The 23,484-nt window shown below is 38.8% G+C and overlaps 1 protein-coding gene across 5 annotated transcripts in view; it reads right to left on the bottom strand.

Annotated features, from left to right (window-relative positions):
- MACF1 (microtubule actin crosslinking factor 1) overlaps positions 1-23,484 on the bottom strand; it is a gene marked incomplete at both ends in the record, with an annotated part of 419,220 nt that overhangs the window by 60,404 nt on the left and 335,332 nt on the right. For 3 of the 5 annotated variants that reach the window (XM_080692742.1, XM_080692743.1, XM_080692745.1), the window contains 11 exons: positions 678-881; positions 2,173-2,391; positions 7,228-7,335; positions 7,751-7,870; positions 10,978-11,184; positions 11,819-12,060; positions 12,537-12,621; positions 14,286-14,445; positions 18,123-18,289; positions 19,094-19,264; positions 19,680-19,841. In XM_080692742.1, coding sequence (XP_080548868.1) covers positions 678-881; positions 2,173-2,391; positions 7,228-7,335; positions 7,751-7,870; positions 10,978-11,184; positions 11,819-12,060; positions 12,537-12,621; positions 14,286-14,445; positions 18,123-18,289; positions 19,094-19,264; positions 19,680-19,841 — 1,845 coding nt within the window. Of the gene's footprint in view, positions 1-677; positions 882-2,172; positions 2,392-7,227; positions 7,336-7,750; positions 7,871-10,977; positions 11,185-11,818; positions 12,061-12,536; positions 12,622-13,606; positions 13,934-14,285; positions 14,446-18,122; positions 18,290-19,093; positions 19,265-19,679; positions 19,842-23,484 lie in introns of all 5 variants that reach the window. The other 2 variants (XM_080692741.1, XM_080692744.1) reach the window with 1 other exon arrangement.

Below are 23,484 nucleotides of genomic sequence, written 5' to 3'. Positions count from 1 at the left end.
CGATGTGGGGAAGACAGGAGCAGGCAGCGACAACACAAAGTAACACATTCCACAATGTGAGTGAGAGATGGGGCGAAGGTGGGGGAGAAACTTGAATAAGTAAAAGTATTAACCAAGAGTATCGACTAAACATAGGACTAAATCACCCAGACATGACGAAAGTATCACTAACAGTAAAATATTAGTTGAAAAGTATGCAGTTACATGCTTAAACTCCACTGTGGGTGGTTTGTGCATCTCTCTGGCTTATTTCTCCCTACAAATGCATCTTTCTCTGAACTAGGAAGCCAGTGGCTCCTTAAGTGAGAAAGTTAATGTGCTATTGTTCTGAGTCTCAAAAATAACAGGCTCAGTAGAAATATGACTTGTTAAGGCACTTACTGCTTTGTGATCTGTAAGATAAATTTATTTAAAAAATCATCACATAGAGTTTTCAGGGAAGTTATCAACAGATAATTATATACACCAGCTGAGATGCATTTTATTATCTCTACAGTGTTAGTATACCAATGTTCCTGGGAATAGAAATGCAGGTAGGTGAAGTTTTCTACTATACTTAAATTGTATTATCAACATGCTGGTCTGGCATTCCTGTGCATGGAGCATACCTGACACAAAGATCTTTTGCTTAGAACTAGTAAAGAGCTGAGAGTTATAGGAGATTAAGACATACATACCTGAGCGGATTGGGATATTGCCTCATCCAATGCTAGGGCCCGCTGGCGCACCTCCTCTTTAATTTGAGCATACATATTTTCTGCTTTCTGGTATTTTTCTTCCACCATTTTCCCTTCTTCAGGGTTTAACTCCTTTAGTTGTGGGCCTATCTTTAGTAGCTTATCAATATGAGGCTTGTGTTCTGCAATGGATTCCCTCAGTTGCTATGGAAAGACGTTGGATTAAAACATGAATGGGTTGAGGGTACAGTTCAATAGTAGAGCTATATGAAGTTCTTTTTTTGGTGTGGTACTGGAAATGAAACCCAAGGCCATTCTATTTCTGAGCCCTATTTTTTATTCTTTATTTTGAAACAGGTATTCACTAAGTTGCAGAGGGCCTTACTAAGTGGCTGAGGCTGGCTGCGAACCTGCCATCCTCCTGTCCCAGCCTCCTCAGTACTGGGATGACAAGCGTGCGCCACCACGCCCAGCTAAGTTCTGTGTTGGTACCACAGCACCACAAACAAACAAACAAACAAACAAACAAACAAACAAACAAACAAGCAAACCATATAATTACTATTCTTACATCAGCTTATTTGCTTAGACACTTTGATCTGAGATAATACCAACTTTGAGAGGAACAAACTGAATTACTAAAACCCAAGTCTCAGCATCTCACCATTTATGGGGAAACAGAAAAATACCTAAGCCTTGGGCTTTGATGCTGCCTAATTTCTCAAGTTTCAAAAGCTAGTTCAGATGTCCCATGACCCTGGAAGCCTTCCTAGACAAATCCTCTCTCAATCTTCCCTGCCACCCATGTTACACAGATCCCTATAGTCTCTCTACTCACTAATACTTCTTTGTTCTATTTTGTAATTTACATGGTGTATTATCTACCATTCCAGCATCAGGCAGTATAAGCTGTGAAAAACAATAATGCTGGTAATCTGACCACACTAACATTGCTGGCTACCGCCTTTATTTTTATTTATTTTTTGTGGTACTGGGAATTGAACCTAGGGGCACTGTACCTCTGAGCTTTTTAACTACTTTTATTTTGAAACAGGGTCTCACTAAGTTGCTAAGGGTCTTGATAAGTTGCTAGGCTTGCCTTGAACCTGCAATCCTCCCATCTCAGTCTCTCAAGTACTAGGACTACAGGCATGCATCAGCACACCCTGCTTATTGCTGGCTAATTCCAGTTTACATCCTCCACTTGGAGAAATGTGGAAATAGTAGCAAGCACAAGCCATAAACAAAAATAAACATTAAAGTAAGCATTGCTGATGGTAATAGTGTTGAGAGATCTATTAACTTTCCCCTTAATTCACATGTCACAAATGTTCTGTGATATTCCAGCTGGTGCCTGGCCAACTGGAAAGAGTTGTTCAGCCACACCTTGAGTTTAACCACACCTTACATTCTCAAAAATATTTTATACTGTTCTGAATAAATTACAGGGCCCATTTTCATTCTGCAGTAAAATAAAACTTGGCATGCTCCTTACCCTCATTTCCTCTTGCTGTTGTCTGAGCTGGTCATGATCAATAGCTGGAGGAGGTAACTGTGCTATTAGTGCCTGAGTTTCCTCAATCCAAGGGCGGAGCTCTTCATATGTTTCCCAAAACTGGTTCACCAAAACCTGTGCCCTCTCTAGGCGGGCATAACGCTCTGAATTGAGTAAGCTAATGGCTTCATACTGCTGTATTAGTGAGTCCGTCTTTTCCTATGAGCAAAGAATTTAAAAAGAAGTATTATTATTATTAACATTATTATTATTAACATTATTATTTTAAACTCTTTGGGGGAATAAAGCAGGTGCATACACATTAAAAAGTCTAAAGGAGCCGGGCGTGGTGGCGCACGCTTGTAATTCTTGCGCTTGGGAGGTGGAGACAGGAGGATCGCGCTGGTTCGGAGCCAGCCTTGCTGGCTTAAGGGACCGTTTCCAAATAAAAAAATATAAAATAGGTCTGAGTGCAGCCTGGAGGTAGAAGGGCTTCCAGGAACCCCAGTACCACACACACAAAAAAAAAAAAAAAAAAAAAAAAAAAAAAAAAAAAAAAAAAAGAAAGAAAGAAAAAGAAAAAGAAAAAGAAAAAAGTCTAAAGGACTGGAAAACATGGAAGAAATTGACAAACCTACCTAAGTTGAGCCAAGATGATATAGAAAACCTAAACTGTACAATAGCAAACAAAGCAGTAAAAATTCTGCCATCAAAGAAAAGCCCAGGTCCAGATGGGTTTTCAGCTGAATTCTACAAAACTTTTAGAGAAGAACAAAACCCCATACTTCACAAGTTATTCCATGAAACTGAACGTGATGGAATTCTTCCAAACTCCTTTAATAAGGCCAATATTACATTAATACCAAATGAAGATACCTCAAGAAAAGAAATTACAGACCAATATCATTGATAAACAGATGAAAAATTCTAAACAAAATAAATACTAGCCATGCACATTCAAAATCACATCAAGAAAATAGTACACCATGACGAAGTTGACTTCATTCCAGAAAAGTGAGGCTGGCTCAACATATGCAAATCAATACACGTTATTCACAACATAAATAGAACTAGGAGCAAAAAAAATCACATGATCATATCATCAGATGCTAAAAAAAATTTGACAAAATCAATGCACGTTAAAAACATTACAGAAGCCAGACATGGTGGCACATGCCTGTGATCCCATTACTTGGGAGGCTGAGACAAGAGGACTACAGGTTTGCAGCCAGCCTTAACTACTTAGTGAGGCCCTCCGCAACTTAGTGAGAGACCCTGTTTCAAATGAAAATAAACAACAGGTCTGGGGGTGTAGCTGGAAGGTAGAAGGCCCCTGGGTTCCACCCCCAGTACTACACACACACACACACACACACACACACACACACACACACACACACACAATTATAAAAAATTAAAATTGAAAGAATGTATCTCAACATCATTAAGTCAATATACAACAAACCCAAAGCCAACATCATCTTAAATGGGGAAAAACTGCAGGAATTTGCTCTAAAATCAGGAACAAGACAAGACACCCACTATCACCACTCCATTTTTTTTTTTTTTTTTGGTGGCACTGGGGATTGAACCCAGGGGCATTCTACCTTCGAGCTACACCCTTTATTTTGAAACAGGGTTTCACTAAGTTGAGGAAGACCTCACTAAGTAGCTAAGGCTGGCCACAAACCTGTGATCCTACTCTCTCAACCTCCCAAGTACTGGGATTACAAGCATGCCCCACCAAGCCTGGGTTCACCACTCCTTTTCAATATACTCCTTGAGACTCTTGCCAGAGCAATAAGACAAGAGAAGGATATCAAAGGAATTCAAATAGGAAAAGAAGAATTAAAATTATCTTTGTTTGCAGATGACATGATCCCATATCTAGAAGACCCAAAAAGCTCAACCAAAAGACTCCTAGAGCTGATTAACCAATACAGCAAAGTAGCAGGATACAAAATCAACTTAAAGAAATCAGTAGCTTTTCTATTTGCCAACTATAGAGAAAGAAATATAGAAAACAATCTCATTCACAATAACCTCAAAACCAATAAATACCTAGGAATTAAACTAACCAAAGAGGTAAAAGACCTCTACAGCGAAAATGATAAAACATTCAAGAAATTGAAGACCTTGCAAAATGGAAAGATCTACCATGCTCTTCTATAGGCAGAATAAATATCAAAATGGCCATTTTACCAAAAGTAATATACAAAATCAATGCAATCCCTATCAAAATACCAATGTCATTCTTCATAGACCTAGAAAAATCAGTCTATAAACTTCATATAGAGAAACAAAAGACCCAGAATAGCCCAAGCAATCCTCAGTAACAAGAACCATGCAGGAGGCATCATAATTCCTGATTTCAAATTATACTACAGAACTATAGTAATTAAAACAGCATGGTATTGGCACAAAAGGAGGCACACAGACCAATGGAACAGAATAAAAGAACCAAAAACTAACCCATGCACTTATGGTCAACCGATCTTCAACAAAGAGGCCAAATACAGATGCTGGAGAAGAGACAGCCTTTTCAATAAATGGTGTTGGAAAAACTGTCAATCCACTTGTTTTTTAAGTTCTTTGTATAGTCTAGATATTAGATCACTGTCAGAGGTAAAGATCTTTAGTTTGATGCCATCCCACTTATTAATTCTTTTAATTTCCTGAGCTTTGGGGGTCTTGTTAAGGAAGTTTCTACCTGTGCTTTGGAGTGTTGAACCTATGCCCTCCTCTAACAGCTTCAGAGACTCTGGTCTAATTTCCAGGTCTTTAATCCATACTGAGTTGAATTCTGTGCCGGATGAGAGGTAAGAATTTAGTTCCTCTGACAGAGGTCTAATATCTAGAATGTGTAAAAAACTTTACACTAGCTGGGCGTGGTGACGCATGCTTATAATCCCCAGGCTTGGGAGGCTGAGACAGGAGGATCGCACAAGTTCGAAGCCAGCCTCAGCTACTTAGTGAGGCTCTTAGCAACTTAGTGAGACCCTGTTTCCAAATGAAATATAAAATAGGTCTGGGAGTATAGCCCAGAGGTAGAAAGCCCCTGGATTCCACCCCCAGTACCACCAAAACCAAAAAAAAAAAAACAAAAAAAAACAAAAAAAAAAACCAAAAAACTTTACACTAGAAAAACAACCCAATCAAGAAATGGGAAACTGAATTGAGTAGACATTTCACAAGAGGAGATACAAATGGCCAATAGATAGATGAAATAATGTTCAACATCATTAGCAATCAGGGAGATGCAAATCAAAACTACAATGAGATTCCATCTAACCTCAATCATAAAGCCAATCATAATGAAGTTAAATAACAATAAATGTTGGTGAGGCAGTGGAGAAATAGGTACTCTTCTACAATGTTGGGATTGCAAACTAGTCCAATCACTATGGAGATCAGTGTGGAGAGTCCTTAGAAAACTGGTAATGGATTTGCCATATGACCCAGCCATACCACTACTGGGTATCTTTCTAAAGGGGCTGAAACCAGAGAACTACAGTAACATATGCATAACCATGTTCATAGCAGCACAGCTCACAAAAGCCAAACTATGGAACCAACCTAGGTGTCCATCAATAGATGAATGAATTACAAAATTACTGAAAACACTAAAATTCTATTCAGCAATAAAGAATAAAGAAAAAGAAAATTACATCATTTGCAAGAAAATGACGGACCTGGAGAACATTATGTTAAGTGTGATTAGTCAATCACAAATATGTGCAGGATAGGGAGTAATTGGGATATAAAAGAGACTCCAGATGATGAGGAGAAACCTCAAGGGAGCTAAGGAGGGGATGTAAGGGTGGAGGTGGAGGATAACATATGTTCATTAATAGAAATACTACCACAGACTATGTGTATACATGTAAATATATACCAATGTCAACCTGAGTACTCTGTATTGGGAGGAAAAAAAATGCAGGGGGGTCACCAAGAGTATGTGTATGTATGTCACTGTCAACATGATTTACTTTAAGACATGAGTCTATAATAAAAGCACATACACAAAAATAAATAAATAAAATTGAAATCTAAAAAAAAAAAGCTAAATGACCACACTTTAGGAACAAATATGGACCAGTGGAATAAGATTACAAATGATTTTTTTCTTCTTTGTATTTATTTAAATTTAAAAAATTTCCTATCATACGTAAGTAGTAATTCTATAATTTTAAAATATGAAGTTTAAAAGGTAAAACAGCATGAGGAAAAAATAAAATAAAATTAACCTGCTAGTAATGATAGAGCACTATTATAACAGATCAGTTTAACACTGAAAATATCTCAGAGGCTATGATGGAGTTCTGATTAAAAAAAAAAGTCTCCAGAAATCTAGCATTTATATTAGGAGAGTAGCTGGGTTAATCCGGGAAGATTTTGGAAAATAAACAGTGGTTAAAAAAACAACAAGCCAAGCGCTATGGCGCATGCTTGTAATCCCAGCGCTTGGGAGGCTGAGACAGGAGGATCGCACAGGTTCAAAGCCAGCCTCAGCTACTTAGTGAGGCTCTCAGCAACTTAGTGAGACCCTGTTTCCAAATACGGTATAAAATAGGTCTGGGAGTATAGCCCAGATGTAGAAAAGCCCCTGGGTTCCACCCCCAGTACCACCAAAGCCAAAACAACAACAAATGAATAAAACTGGTTTACATACTACCTTGGCCAATCCTTTAAAAAACAGGTATGACCTTTTAGGATCTATAAAAGAAATTAATATTTGCATATGGTTCTTAAAATTCTACTATAGTACCTTGAAAAGTCACTCAAGACTCACTCCTGTGAACTGAGGATAACGAGCAATTCCTTTGTTAACATAAAGATGTATTTGCAATAGATTTCATGTTATAAAGTATGGTTATTTAGACATTTCTGAATACAAGGTCAGGAGTCTGAATTCCCTGGAACAAGGCTGGACTTTAATAAAAGTCAGTAGTAAGTCCAGGAGAAAAAAAAAAAACCCTTAAAATATGATTTCACAATTGTATTTCTAAGTCATCATGATTGAGATAATATGGTAAGTAAATAGCTGTAATTCACCTGTAACACAGCTTTCTGTTCCTCTCCACATGTGGCAAAGATCTCACCACGGTGACTGAAGAGCTCATCCATTGAATCTTTGTGTCGGATGATGTCAATGGAGAAAGCCTTTGAAAAGAAAACTGTGGTTAAGTCAAGAAGCCAAAGGGACCTGAGATTGCGTCAGCAAAAGGTGAGACACGATCTATGAAAAATGCCTTGCTTTAAGACGCATATAATGTTGTTCTTAGCAGACATGGTGGCATATTCTTAGTGACTCAAAAGGCTGAGGAAGGAGGATTGTGAGTTCAAGATCAGCTGGGCAACTTAGCGAGACCTTGTCTCAAAAAAAAAATTAATTAAAGAGCTGGGGATGCAGCTAAGCCACAGAGTGCTGCTGGGTTCTATCCCCAGTATCACACACAAAATAAAATAATTGTTCTTATAATGTTTGGCACACTGCCTATTCAACATCTTCAATGCTTATCTTTTTAGTAGTTGACAAATACACTCTCTCTTCTCAGGTACGGTGGGTTGGGCTCACCTTTTGTACCTGCAGCTGAGCTGTGGTCTGGTCCTGCTCCAGGCGGACGGGCCCCAGGGCCATCAGCTTCCGTGTCGTTTCAGCGACCCAAGCAAGCTCTGCATCGGCAGCTTGTTCATACTAACATATGCATTGAAGAAAATGAACAAGTTACACACTGCACGGCCACATTCTCGCAAGTGTAATCTATCCAACAGAGGGTCTGGATTTTCAGGACCATAGTTTGTATTTCACAAAGGAAAGCCAAAATTAAGAAAAATTTCATAAAATTACAAATCAAAATATAGATATATTAGAACTGATTGCATTTCAACTTTGTTTGAAGAAGTAATAATCTAGATACAGTAGTGTATGCTTAGAATTCTAGTATCTAGGAGGCTGAGACAGGAAGATCACAGGTTTGAGGCCAGCTTCAGCATATTAGGGAGACCCTGTTTTTTTTTTTTTTAATTCATTGTTAATTTATTTTAGCTCAGAGATAGAATGCCCTGGGTTCAATTTTTGGTACAAACAAAACAAAACACTTTTTTTTTTCTTTCTTTTCGCAGAACTAGATTGAATCCAGAAGCATTCTGTCTCCGAGCTACACTCCAGCCCTATTTTTTATTCTTTATTTTGATACAGGGTCTCAATGGGTTGAGGAGGGCCTCATTAAGGAGCTGAAGCTGGCTGTGAACCTGTAATCCTCCTATCTCAGCCTCTCAAGTACTAGGATTACAAGCATGCACCACTACGCCTGACTAAAAAGAAAAAGGAAAAAGAAAAATTTAATCAGAAAAAGCTTTCATGAGGCTGGGCATGGTGGTGCATGCTTGTAATCACAGCATTAGGTAGGCTGAGACCAGAGGATCGCGGTTCAAGAACAGCCTCAGCTACTTAGCAAGGCCCTTCGGAACTCAGTGAGACCTTATTCCAAAATAAAAAGACTAAAAAAAATATGACTGGGGGTGTAGCTTGGAGGTACAGTGCCCCTGGATTCTATCCCCAGTAAAACACACACACACACACACACACACACACACACACACACACACACACGCTTTCATGAGGTTGCTGATCTTCTTTCCTACCTTGACAATGAACAGCAGTAGTTTTAGTTAAATATTTATTTTTTGTGGTGCTGGGGGTTTGAATGCAGGAGCATTCTACCTCTGAGTGACATCCTCATGGCCTATTTTATTCCTTATTTTGAGACAGGATCTCACTAGGTTGCAGAGGACCTCACTAAGTTGCTGAGGCTGGCTTTGAACCTGTGATCCTCTTGTCTCAGCCTCCCAAGTACTGAGATTATAGTTTTGTTTTTTTTTGGTGGGTCTGGGGGTGGAACCCAGGGGCTTTTCTACCTTTGGGCTATACTCCCAGATACTATTTTATATGGAAACAGGGTCTTACTAAGTTGCTGAGAGCCTCACTTAAGTAGCTGAGGCTGGCTTCGAACCTGTGCAATCCTCCTGTCTCAGCCTCCCAAGTGCTGGGATTACAAGCGTGCGCCACCACGCCCAGCTCGAAGTACTGGGATTATAAGCACACGGTACCATGCCCAGCTTAGTTATATATTTAAATACAAACTAACCTTGCTGGGCACGGTGGCGCACGCTTGTAATCCCAGCATTTGGGAGGCTGAGACCGGAGGAACGTGGTTCGCAGACAGCCCTAGCTACTTAGTGAGGCCTTCTGCAACTCAGTGAGACCCGGATTCAAAATAAAGAATAAAAAATAGGGCAGGGGCTGTAGCTCGGAGGTCAAATGCCCCTGGGTTCCATCCCCAGACCCGCAAAAAATAAAATAAAATAATAAATAAATAAATACAAACTAACCAGGTGCGGTAGTGCATGCCTGTAATCCCAGGACTTGGGAGGATGAAACAGGAGGATTTCAGGTTTGAGGCCAGCCTCAGAAACCTACCAAGATCCTCAGCAAATTAGTAAAATTCTGTTTCAAGATTAAAAATAAAGACAAGCTAGGGATGTAGCCTGGAGGTAGAATGCCCCAAGGTATTATCCCCAGCACCAAAATATTTAATTAATTAAAATGACCCTGTCTCAAAATATAAAGTAAAAATTAGGGTGAGGGTACAACTCAAAGGTAGAATGCCTCTGGGTTCAATCCATAATACATACATACTTTACAGACATACATAAATATTTAAAGTGGCAGTAGAAAGCTCAGTAAAGTTAACCTGGAAGCACTTGCTCAGCTGAAACATAGAACCCCAGGAGAATACCAAATGTTTAAATGGATATGCAATAACAGGAACCAAGAACATGCTCAACGTGACTGTTGATCTTAGGGGTCCCTCGGTTTTATCTTCTCGTCTTCAAGTGTGCCAACCTGTGCTAATAAATACTGAATATCCCTTAGAAATGCTTGAGACAACAAGTGTCTGAGAATCCAGTGTTTTGGATTTTGGAATATCTGTACAGATAACTTACTGGTTGAGCCTCCCTAATCTGAAAACTCAAAATGTTCTAAAACCTGAAACGTTCTTAATTTGCTTTTCTGATTTTTGGATTAGGGACCCACATCCTGTATTTACAAAAAAGAAAAGAACTTACTGTGGATACGGAAATATCTGGCCAAGATAAGATATAATCCTGAAGACACTGGGCTATACCTGGAGTCAGGAAGTATCCTTTACGCTATGAGCTCAAGGAGTCATGCTATAGTCTTTATTGTGTTATGGCACATTAGTAGCTATGTATCTAGCTACAGAGAAAAACAAATAACTTTTTTCCAGAAAGCAGGAAGGAAAAAGTTGAAGGGAAATATGATACCTGTGTTTACTGAAAGAGTTCTATTTTGGATGGCTCTGCTATTTTGGTTTGCATATTTGATAGTAATTATAGTTCTTGGTATCTTCCCCTCTTCCATCTAATGTTAAGACAATTACGTCAAACTAAGATCAGGATACATTTGGACCTTTTGGGTTAAGATGTTATCTACTCCCATCACCATCAGCTCAATTGTTAAGAAAAGGCCTCACATAGACTCTTCTCTAAGTTCCTCTCTACTTGAAGGGATCAAGTATTTTGGTCAAACCCGGGTCCATCCTCATGAATCTACTCAATCATTTCTCATCACTGAAATATGTTTGTTGTGTTGTATTTACACTGATCTTGGTCTTATTACTGAGTCTGTAATTATGTAGGTTATAGTACTGTACACTTCACTCATCTATATACATTACCTAAACTATTAAGGCAGGGGTTTAGTTTTATGAACATTACCTGTTGTGATCTCTGAATAGCAGCATCAATTTCATCCACCCTTTGTCCAACAGTGTCGCTGACTAGCTTGTACTGCTCGTTGGCATCAGATACGAGTTTATCAAGACCTTCTCTGGCTCTCCAGGGCACCAGCTCTAAGAGAGCACGGCTCACCTCGTTCACTGTGTCCAACACCAGCCTGTGCTCCATGACCTCCTTCTTCAATTCCTAAGGAGGGGAAAAAAGTTTTCAGGCCATACACTGCTAAATAAAGCACATAAGCAGCTGTGCTGGGTGGAAAGTGCCGTCTTTACCACACATCCCAGCAGGGCACTGACCTCCTTCCTTCAGTTATTTTTTTCTTGTCTCAGATTTTTCAGTCATTCTGAAACCTGACTTTAGGTTTAGCTGCTGCTCACTTAAAATGTTTGCAAAACTTGAGCCACACAGTCTGTGGGAAAACTTAATAGAACTCTTTTCTTTTTTCTCCTGACATTATAGAAATGATAATGCTTTAACCATAAGCACTTAACAACTATCTACACAATGTTTCTGTGCAGCTAAAACTGCACTAGATCTTGTAAAAAAGAATCAAATAGAGCCATGAAGCACTCTTTAGAGAATAAACTGTGAGGTAAATTATAAAATGTCATATATAAAGCAAACTTTCTAAGGACCTGAGATTGTTTCCTCCTTCAGATCACAACAAATGCTCTCATTTATGTCTTTATATCAACAGTAAATAAGAGAAGAGGCAGGCAGAAGTTTTTGGTTTAGATTTAAAGTAAAGGTAAAAAAACAGGATTCTGGCAAAGATGAAGCTTTTTTTTCCCCCCCTTTTCAGTGTGAAATAATAGCTCACCTTCTGTCTTTGCTGAAACTGGGGTATCTGCTCCCCTGTGGGAGACTGTCCTCCACTAGCTGCCAGCTCCTCCTCCACCTCCCTCAGCCATCCAGTCAGTTCCTCATACGTTGATTGGAATTTGGTGGCCAGCTGCCGGGCCTGCTCTAAAGTCCTGAGGGCCTTGGAGCTGGTGACTGTGATGTCTGCATAACGGGTTTTTATTCCATCCAATTTTTCCTGTATAAGTAACACTTCTTCACCTGTGGATAACATTGCACAGTTATTCATATTTAAGAATGAGGCTTTCCTGGTCTTCAAATTAGAGCTTAAATTTCATAGATTTCACTTAACATCTAATACTAAGGTAGGTGTGTGTGAAATAAACCTCCTGCTTGATAAAAGAAGCTGCTTCTGAGATTAAGATCTGAGTTTGGCTGCAGTTGTTTCATTGTGCTCCCAGTACCTCGCAGTGAATGCTGACAATTAAATATAGTGGAGGGCAGGGAGAACCATCAATGACAGCTGGATGTGAGACAATTAAGTCTTGTAATTTTCAAAAGATTTATCAGGAAAGAGGAAAACAGGTCATCAGCCTCACTGAAGCATGTGACAGTACAATCGGTGAATACTAAGCTTCTCATAAAGACAAATCGCTAATACAGGGTGTTTATTTCCCTGGATATATGACTGTCTTTGAGACCAGAGAGGTGCTAAGAGATGAACTTTTCAATGTTACCTGTGGTTTGTTTTAGAAGAGCCTGACCATTTTTAATAGCTTGATCTACATTCTTCTTCCTATTAACAATCTCTTCATTTAAGGCCTGAAAGAAAAGAATACCATTAATTCCAAAACTATGGTACAACAAAAGAAAGAAAGAGACCAAAGCTAGAGAGATGAGTACGAGTTTAGTTTAAAAACAGGTATCTGATTCTCTTATTACCTCTTTGGTTACCCCACTGATTATTCAAAATAATCAAACCAGATATTTATAGATAAGCTTTCCTTTGTGCTGGATGAGAGAGATTTCTACCAATCAACTGGTACCAAAAGAACACCTACTGTGTCCAAAATACAGAGTAAAATAGAGTATTTAAGAAAAGAAAGTAGTAACAAATTGACCTATGTTAGGATCTTCGTGGGCTAGGGGTACAGCTCAGTGGCAAAGCGCTTGCCTAGCCTGCATGAGGCCCTGAGTACTAGAACCAACACTTGCAAATGTGCGCATACATAAACACACACATACACACACGATCCTGGGTCAAGATTCTTTACATTTGAAGTTAATGAAGCAAACAAAAGCATCTTAGATTGCTTTGCCTATTTTTACTACCCCCAAAGAAATTTCATAACAATAAATTTAAAAAGACATATTCTTCTTTCTATTATGACAGAGAATCCCTAGAATTTGAGTATATAAATTCCAGAAATATTCTAAAAGTTATAATGGTGTAATAAAATCTTGGGCACTATGTAGACTTATGTGATTTTGTTAATGTTCATTATCTTTCATATACCTCCTCAAACAGAAAGCTAATAATATTTATCTAATGATGGAATCATGATTTGGAGTTGAGATGGGCCCTGACCATTTTCTGGAATTTGATTTAATTTGTTCAATACAAGTATTTTTATGGACCCATCATAAAAGATTAGTCCTTAGCACCAAGTCTGTAAACTATGCACTTAAAATAAAATAAAATTGAAGTGTTTGCAATAAAGAAAAAAAAAAAGGAAGAAAAAAAGAGAAACACAAATCAAAATGACAACTTTGTAACATAACCAGTAAGAATGGAAAACACAAATACCAGGTGGTCAGCATGCTGTTTCTGCAGGATATCCTGTCTGTAATCCTTTACGAACACTGAACTGAGCTTGTCCTCAACCTCAGCCAGCCAGTTGAGCACCTCCACCTCATCCTCCCCAAACAGTCTAGCATTGGACAGTGCTTGTTCAAGCAGGGCTGCCTTCCGACAGCACCGGTCATGAATGTCACTGTATCGGGCCTGCAACGAGTCTAGCTTTTCTGACAGCACACCCTGTTCTGCAGGACATGTCAGGGAGGAGAGAGACTGTCCAATTTTGACAGCCTGGTGCACATCTGTTGCATGGTTTTCTATTTCTTCCTCCAGAGCCTGGAAATCCAGATGGAAAAAAATGAATAGCAGAAACAAAATAAATGAAAGGCAAACATAAAACAATGAATAACAAATGATGTAACAAATTAAATAATAAAGTCACCTACAGAAGGGCAGGAATAACACGAAAAGTAGAACAAAAGCTGTTTATTTTTCTGATAGTGGCCTAGTAGTCAATTTTTACTTTTACTTCAAGAATGTTGCTTTTCTACTTAGTAATTTGACCTGATTTAAAATTAAACTTAAAAATAAAACCCCATAAAATACATTTCCTAGAAAGCTGGAGGCAGTTCTTTAACGTCTAGGATTTCTACCTCGTTTCTGTGCTTTTGTTCACTCTCTTTCCTACCTTGTGCCGAATGATCTGCTGCTGTATTTTGGCGGTCTGTGTGCCAACAGGTTCCGAGTTAGCAAGCTTTTTCTCTGTGACAGATAAGAAGTCAGAAATAGGCTCAGCTGTCTCGTGGAATTGTTTGGCCAGAACCAGGATATCTTCCAGCTGTTTTTGCCTACAAAAATATAGAGAACAAACTGTTCAGGCAAAGTCCCATTAAGACACAATAGTAATAATAAATTCAACTTTAAAAGTCTAGAAGGCACAGTTTAAATACCAGTAGTAAACCGAACACACATTATGTAGCACTTCACTATTTGAAAGGTCTTCGTAGCATTACTTTATTATAATCTTATCATAACATTCTAAGGAGGGCAGGATCATTATCCCACCATTATAAAAGAGAAAACTGGCCCTGAAGACTTAAAGACTTTCCAGTCACCTAGTAAGGAGCAATAGTAGAGTGGCAAATAGAATCAGATCTCACATTCTTTCTTCTTATACCACCTTGACATATATGAGGATGAAATATGCCATCTGAACATGTGGCCAAAGTTTTTAAAGGAATAAAAATATCACCAGTCTTCCTGTCTCTCTGTTACTACTATCTTCACACATGAGTGAAGAGTATCTGAAGAAAAAGGTAGTGTAGTTTTCTAAGCTAGAACTCCCTTCCCGTCTCCCAAAACAGGCTTCTGGCAGTTCCAAGTGCTGAACATAACTGTGAATGCAAATTTAAGGCAAATATCTGATCTCAGACTGGCTGAATTTGCCAACAAAAATAATAGCCAAAAAAGCCAGGCATGGTGGTACATGCCTATAATCCCAGTACTTGGGAGGCTAAGATGAGAGGATCATAGGTCTGAGGCCAACCTCAGTGACTTAGTGGAACCCTGTTTCAAAATAAAAAATAAGAAGAGCATGGAATGTAGCTCAGAGGTAGAATGCCCCTACATTCTGTCCCCAGTAGACAAAAATAAAAATAAAAAAAAAATCTTTTCTTTTTGTTGTGTGTGTGTGTGTGTGTGTGTGTGTGTGTGTGTGTGTGTGGTGCTAGGGATTGAACCTAGGGGTATTCTACCTCTGAGCTACACCCCAGCCCAATTTATTTTGAATCAAGATCTCACTAAGTTGCAGAGGGCCTCACTAAGTAGCTGAGGCTGTCTGTGAACAGCCCCCCCATCTTCCTGTTTCAGTCTCCCAAGTACTGGGAGTACAAGCATGCACCACTATGCCCAGCTGAAATCTTTTCCTTTTAAAAAGATGTTTAAAGCTTTATTTTTAATTATTTTTTAAAAGAAAGAAATATCCCCCGTACTACAAAACAACAAAACAAAACAAAAACAGTAGCCAAAAGAATTAAAGACTTTGTATAATTGACCTGGAATCTTAATTCTTACTTAATGTAACACCCATGCTGAGTTTGAATTTCAAGTACTCTATATATTAAAAGCAGCAAATTATAAAGAGAGTAAGCCTGGATGCCGAAGGCATTTTGATAGTGCAAAAGACAGAAAACAATCACAGAATTTGTCCTAGCACACATATTAATAATGAAAGGCCACAATGCTGAGTTTGAATTGCTGAGAACAGATTGAATGATACACCATATGAAAAGGTCTGGAAATATGTGATGCATTTAGTAAAACTTTATTGAACACCTGCATGGTGCCAGATCCTATGCTGACTATGTCCTAAAATCTTATCTTAATAAGAAATAGTTTAAATAAAAAGCATATTAGTTATCTGGAAATTCAATTATATTTGATACAAAGAAAAACACATTTCTAGATGTTACCATTTTTTAAGGGACAACCTAAGTATTATATAGGATTCCTTTCCTAGTTTATTTATGCCAGCCTTTAAAATACATTTTCAATCAGTAGTAAGTAAAATATATAATCTTTTCTTGTATGTGTGGTACTGAGGATTAAACCCAGGGACACATTACCCCAGGCTTATTTTATTTTTTTAATTAAAAAAATTTTTTTTTGGTGGTACTGGGGATGGAACCCAGGGGCCTTCTACCTTCGGGCTACACTCCCAGACCTATTTTATATTTTTATTTGGAAACAGGGTCTCTTAAACCAGCTGAGGATGGCTTCGAATCTGCGTGATCCTGTCTCAGCCTCCCAAGAGCGGGGATTACAAGCGTGCGCCACCACACCCGGCTTACTTTTTTAATTTTGAAACAGAGTTTCACTAAATTGTGGAGGCCTCAGTTGCTAAGGCTGCACACGTATCTGCAATCCTCCTGTCTCAGCCTCCCAAGTACTGATATTACAAATGTGAGTCACCACACCTTACTAAAATACATAATCTCGAACCAGGTACAGTGGCACAGACTTATGAACCCAGTATCTAGGAGGCTGAGACAGGAGGATTACAAGCATGCACCACCATGCCCAGCTGTGAGACCCTATTTCTAAATTTAAAAAATTATATAGGTCTGGGAGTATAGCTTGGAGGTAGAATGCCCCTGGGTTCCACTTCTAGTACCATAAGAAAGAAAGAAAGAAAGAAAGAAAGAAAGAAAGAAAGAAAGAAAGAAAGAAAGAAAGAAAGAGGGAGGGAGGAAGAGGTGGTACTGAGGTTCCTGGAAGTCCTTCTACTCCCACGGGCTACACTCCCAGACCTATTTTTTAGTACTTTTTTTTTATGTGGAAACAGGGTCTCTTAAGCCAGCGTGGCTGGCTTCAAACCTGTGCGATCCTCCTGTTTCCACCTCCCAAGCGCGAGGATTACAAGCGTGCGCCACTACGCCCAGTACCACCTTCTTTGGAGGAAGAAAGTATACTTCTGCCTTTTAGCCAAGTATTGAAAAATATCCATGTATTTTTTGAGTGCTCATATATTTAACAGAATCTTAAGACTAGTTCCTAGATGCAAAAACAGCTATCAGGATATGCTAATAGAAAAGAAGTATAACAAATTTTAATTCCAAACATCAAAGCGTTGTTTATAAATGTTAAGGGGGAAAAATCTTTTTTAATTTTTTTTATTTTTGGTGGTACTGGGGTTCCTCCGGGCTACACTCCCAGACTATTTTTACATTTTTATTTGGAAACAGGGTCTCCTAAGCCATGAGCATGTATGGCTGGCTTCGAACCTGTGCGATCCTCCTGTCTCTGCCTCCCAAGGGTGGGGATTACAAGTGTGTGCCACCACGCCCGGCTAAGGGGGAAAAAATCTTAAAAAAAAAAAAAAAAAAAACCTCAGAAAATAACTTGGCTGAACTGTAGAAATCTGTGTCTGCCATTTGGAACCATAACTAGCACAAAACCACCACAGAAATCAATGAGTCTTCCAGTTCTCCCACTAATTTGTGTAGTTGAAACTCATTTCTTGAATCTGGTACAAGGATCATCTCTAAAATCATCATTCTTCAAATAAAAGCCATTAGCTGGGCGTGGTGGCACACGCTTATAATCCTCACGCTTGGGAGGTGGAGACAGAAGGATTGTGCAGGTTCGAAGCCAGCCGCGCTGGCTTAAGAGACCCTGTTTCCACATAAAAAAGTATTAAAAAATAGGTCTGGGAGTGTAGCCCGTGGGAGTAGAAGGGCTTCCAGGAACCCCAGTACCACCGAAAAAAAAAAATTAATTAATTAAAAAAAATAAATAAAAGCCATTAAACACCTTTTAAAGCACTATATGAATCATCCAGGAACTTTTAAAGTTCTTTATTGACAGTAAGTTGAACAGAGAACAATATTCATCCATTCTTCAAAGCCTCTTAGGGGGCTTGAGTTATGTATGGCTCATTGGTAGAGTGCTTGCCTACCGTGTGTGAGGCTCAGATTCAGGCCTAGCACTGGAAAAACAAAAGCATAAACAAACCCTCTGGCCTTACCTGGCTGCAGCCTTGCTGAGCAGTTCAGCCCATCTACTTTCCAGACTCTCCAGCTGCCCGGTGATTTTCTCTCTATCAGCCAGCTCAGCTGACTGGGCTATTCTGCCTCCTTCTGCCTGAAGCATGTCAACTGTGGCCCTTCGGTCATCTAGGAGCCGCTGGAGCAACTGTGATATATAAGTTTAAAAAGAATGAAAAGTGACCACACAGGAGGTCATTAAAAAATCTGAAATAGAAAGAAACAACAACAAAACAACCCTACCCTTCCAAATCCTAAACTTAACTGAACAAAAAAGCCTTTTCTATCTTTTGAGGCAAAAATATGAAATACAGCATATTTTTTGCCATCCACATAAACTTTTACATGCTTAAATTTAAAATGGTGCTCTGTCATTATGTGATAACAGGGAACCTTCTCTGAACCAAAAGTGCACTGAAAAATGGTTATTATGCAAGGTAAGGGATACACAATTAGCATAAGGTAATTATACAATGCATATGTATATCAAAACATCATCTTATACACTGTAAATATATACAATTTTGTTAACTATACCTCAATAAAACTAGCAAAAAGTAAAGTAAAATTTCCTTTGGGATGAACTTTTGTTAAAAAAGAAAAATACACTGAAATAGAAATTAAACCAACAAAGAATAAAGACAGAGTGTTGTACATAATATATAACATTATTTAGAATACTGCTGACTCCAAAATACCAAAAACCTTAAATATAAAGCTGTGGAGGAAACACTGAACTAGGATATATGAACAAGTAAGCTTGTTCAGGCTAACATCTCCCACAGTAAACTAGCAGATTATAGTAAGATGGTGAAAACTAATTTCTATTTTTCTGGATGACACAAAGTAGGTTAAGATTCTACTAAAACTCTTACTCTTAAACTATAAGCAAATGTGTTGTCTGCTACTCCCCATGGCTGTTTCAGTTCATTGCCCCAACATTCTTACTTACCTTCTGTTCTTGGATCTGTGCTTTCACCACTTTATACTCAGCAGATGGAGGTTTCTGATTGGCTATGAGCTCCTCAGTGTCTGCCAACCAGCTGAGCAATGGCTCTAAGGCATCTTGAAACTTCCCACAATGCAACAAAGCCTCCTGTAGTTGTGCAATTCTTTGTGCTACCTGTGCCACAGACATGCAGGCTCGTTATAAGAATGTAGAGAGCAGTTTTTATTTATTTATTTTTTTTTTGGTGGTACTGGGGTTCCTGGAAGCCCTTCTACCTCCGGGCTACATTCCCAGACCCATTTTTTTTTTTTTAACTTTATGTGGAAACAGGGTCTCTTAAGCCAGCAAGGCTGGCTCCGAACCAGCGCAATCCTCCTGTCTCTGCCTCCCAAGCGCGGGGATTACAAGCGTGCGCCACCATGCCCGGCAGAGAGCAGTTTTTAAATCACTAATGATCCCTTCAGCAACTGTAGAGTGCCATGACTGAATTTTTATTTAAATCTATTATCCAAGGTATCTTTAGATTTAGATGTCTCTTTCTTTGACTTCTGGTCCCAGCACAGTTGTTACCTAACCCCTTGCAACTTACCTTTTTATTCAGTGTATTCCATCGAGCATTTATTTCTTCCATGTCATGTTCTAAACCCTGCACATCACAGTTTTTTCCTGCACTCTGAATTAATCCCTGGCCAAGTCCATTCACCTGCTGCAATTTCACCTGAAGAGGATCCACTTGTTCTTTCTGAAACATCTGGATAATTGCAAACCAAAGAAGATTTCATTTATAGGCTGTTAGATCCATTATGCCACACAGTGACTGGTTATTCTTTTTTTTTTTTTTTTTTTTTTTTTGCAGTACCGAGATGGAACCCAGGGGCATTGTACCTCCAAACTACACCCCCAGCCCTATTTTTTAACCTTTTTATTTTTTGAAACAGGGTCTCACTGAGTTGCAAAGGGCCTCACTAAGTAGCTGAGGCTGTTGGTGAACTATGATCCTCCGGTCGCTGGGTGTGGTAATACACGCTTGTAATCCTTGCATTCGGGAGGTGGAGACCAGAGGATCGTGGTTATTGAGAGATTTATTATTTAATTATTAATTATTAATTATTTAATAATAAATCTTGAGAGATTTATTATTTAATAAAAGAGGACCAGGAATAAAAAGAAAAACAAGCCCTCTGCACCATGAAATATCAAGGCAACATGTGATTTCATATATACATTTTTCTATGGACATGTAACTACAGAAAGTTATGGTACTACTTAGGTCTTTAACCCAATAACTCATGGTTTAAAGAAAATACTTTCCAGCCAAGTGTGGTGGTGCACGCTTGTAATCCCAGCATTTGGGAGGCTGAGAAAGCAGGATCGCAGTTCTCAGCCAGCCTCAGCTACTTAGTGAGGTCCTTTGCAACTCAGTGAGACCCTGTTTCAAAATAAAAAATAGTGCTGGATGTGTAGCTTGGAGATAGAATGCCCCTGGGTTCCATCCCCAGTACCCCCCTCACACAAATAATTTTCCTGAATTTTTAATATAAAAAGCTACAAGGAAATAAAGAAGCACCACACTCAGAATACTGCAAAATAAGTATAATATATATGATCTTAAAAGGGAAAAATGATGCTGGGTATTTAAGATGAAAACCACCTTGGAGAATATACTCAACTGATCACTAATAGTAGGCAATGCTTTTCTCTGACTAGGATGAATAACTCAATTACTCAAAACACATTAACAATGTGAAAAATGCCAACCCCATAGCTTAATCTCCCAGTGGTCATTTTAACTTCATTCTGTTTCGGGGCCACAGACCACACATCACACATAGCCAATAATCTTGAAACAGTAGTCCTTAACTTCAGACACATATTCTGAGTGAGATGCACACACACACATAAAATACTTTAAAAAAGATTATACCATGTATCATGTTCATCCTGAAACAATGGAATTTTATAACAATATAAACAAGTGTAACAAACAAGGAATGCACACATTTTCCTCTACTACTATTAAGGTTCTATTACAACTCAAGTCATTTCTAGAAGAAAACAAAAGGAACCAGAAGAAAATGATACTTTTGCAATAATGAGTCTTAAGGAAAAGAAATAGATTTCTGTCCCTAACATCACATTTCTTTCAGTTTAAACAAGGATAAAATCAGCCATATTCTACTAGCCTGATTTATTTCCATTCTTTTGTTGTTTTTTATTGCAGTACTGGGGACTGAATTCAGGGCCTTGTACATTCTAAACAAGTGTTCTACCACTGAGTTAACCTCCGGCCTTTTGTATTTTGTATTTTGAAACAGGGTCTCACTAAGTTATCCAGGCTAGCCTCGAACTTGTGATCCTCTTGTCTCAACCTCCCAAAGAGCTGGGATTATAGGCCTGTAACTCCATACTTTTCCTTTCATGAAAAGTCCCTTCAGTTTCAGTGACAGGTGAGTAATTAAAGCCAGGGGATGACAGAAAATGAAAGACAATAATAAACACAAAAGAAAATTACAAGTTTGGGCAAGACTAATTTTGGACTACATGAGACCACAGATCACACATGAATTAGGAATCTGATCCCAAAAAGAATGGTCTATGGTTGGATAAATGAGTCAGCAGAGAAGGAAAGCCTCCAGTGCACTTTATCTTACGCTATAATTTGATTATTACCATATTTTGTTAGGCAACACTACAAGGTAATTCAGCTAAAATGACTTTCTCCAACAACATGGTTCCCAGAAAATGCAAGAACTACAATTCCACTTTGTAACATTAATGGTGTTTTCGCTTTAGAAAAATCTGGCTGGGCATGGTTGGTGCACACTTGTAGTCCCAGCATTTGGGAAGCTGAGACAGGAGGATCGCCAGTAAATGGACAGCCTTAGCTACTTAGTGAGGTCCTTTGCAACTCAGTGAGACCTTGTTTCAAAATAAAGAATTAAAAAAATTGGGCTGGGGGTGTAGCTCAGAGGTAGAATGCCCCCAGGTTTCACCCCCAGTACTGCAAAAAAGAAAAAAAAAGAAGTATCTGCTGCTGGGCATGGTGGTGCATGCTGGTAATCCTACTACTTGGGAGGCTGAGACAAGAATATTGCAGGTTCCAGGCCACCCTCAGCAATTTAGCAAGACTGTTTCAAAATAAAAATAAAAATAAATTAAATTTACAAGGCCAGAAATGTGATTTTTAGGTAGAAAGTCCTTGGGTTAAATCCCCAGTAGAAAGATCAACAGAAAAGGTGGGGGCACTCTCACATTGATTAAAGTTGCTTTGGTACAAACAATGTAATGGTGGTAATAGGGGATGGGGGGTTAGGAAGGCAAAGGCAGAGTACCAAAGATAGAGAGGGAAGATATCAAGTCTACAGTGAAGGGTCCCTTTAACCCAGTAATCAAAGACTCTCTAATATTATATCTGGTATTTATTTATTTTTTTGGTACTAACATGATAGCCAGCAGCTATACGTGGCTATTAAAATTAAATTTAAAATTTGAAAACCCCATTCCTAATCACATTTCATGTGGTCAACAGCCCTATGTGGCTGGTATCTACTGAATGGGGTCATAACTAGGAACATATTGGCAGGAGGTTCTATTGGACAGAACTGTAAGTAATACAGAAAAGTAAAATAGGGTCTCACTAAGCTGCAGTGTGTCTCACTAAGTAGCTGAGGCTGGCTGCAAACCTGTGATCCTCCTGTCTCAGCCTCCCAAGTACGCCTGGCCTATAAGAGCATTTGACACTCCTGCCCATCACACCTCTGCTTTCTGTGTTAAGTTGGCAGGGACAAAGGACAATTTTCTCAAGTAGTTTTCAGAAGTTGAAAACATAGGAAAGCACCTCTAAATATTATCTAGGTATCCATTTTTAATACAAGCAAACAGAATATTAAAGAAAACAATTTGAAAACATTCTCTTCTTTCAATCCTCAAATAAAGCTGTTTTGCAAAATTAGTGCTTTTCAATACATTGAAATTCCTACTCCTAATACTTCAGTTAGTAAAACGGGACTATGCCATGTTATGAACTAAGCAACACTGGCACGATATTTCCCAGAGCGGTTTACTTGTATAAATGTATTGCAAAGGCTATAAGATGCAACAGGGACAAAAGACAAAAATTTTCCCAAAGAACGTATTTATTTATTGCATTACTGGGAATGGAACCCAGGGGCATTCTACCTCTGAGCTATACCCTCAGCCCTATTTTTCATTCTTTATTATGAAACAGGGTCTCACTGATTTGCAAAGAGCCTCACTAAGTAGCTGAGGCTATTTGCGAACCATGATTCTCCTGTCTCAGCCTCCTAAATGCTGGGATTACAATCGTGCGCCACAACACCTGGCTTCCCAAAGGACTTTTTATTTTCTTTTTAATTTTTATGGTGCTGGGGTTT

Source organism: Muscardinus avellanarius (genome assembly GCF_963383645.1).
Source record: "Muscardinus avellanarius genome assembly, chromosome: 3".
Lineage (NCBI taxonomy): Eukaryota > Metazoa > Chordata > Mammalia > Rodentia > Gliridae > Muscardinus > Muscardinus avellanarius.
This window is presented reverse-complemented; position numbering and strand designations above follow the sequence as displayed.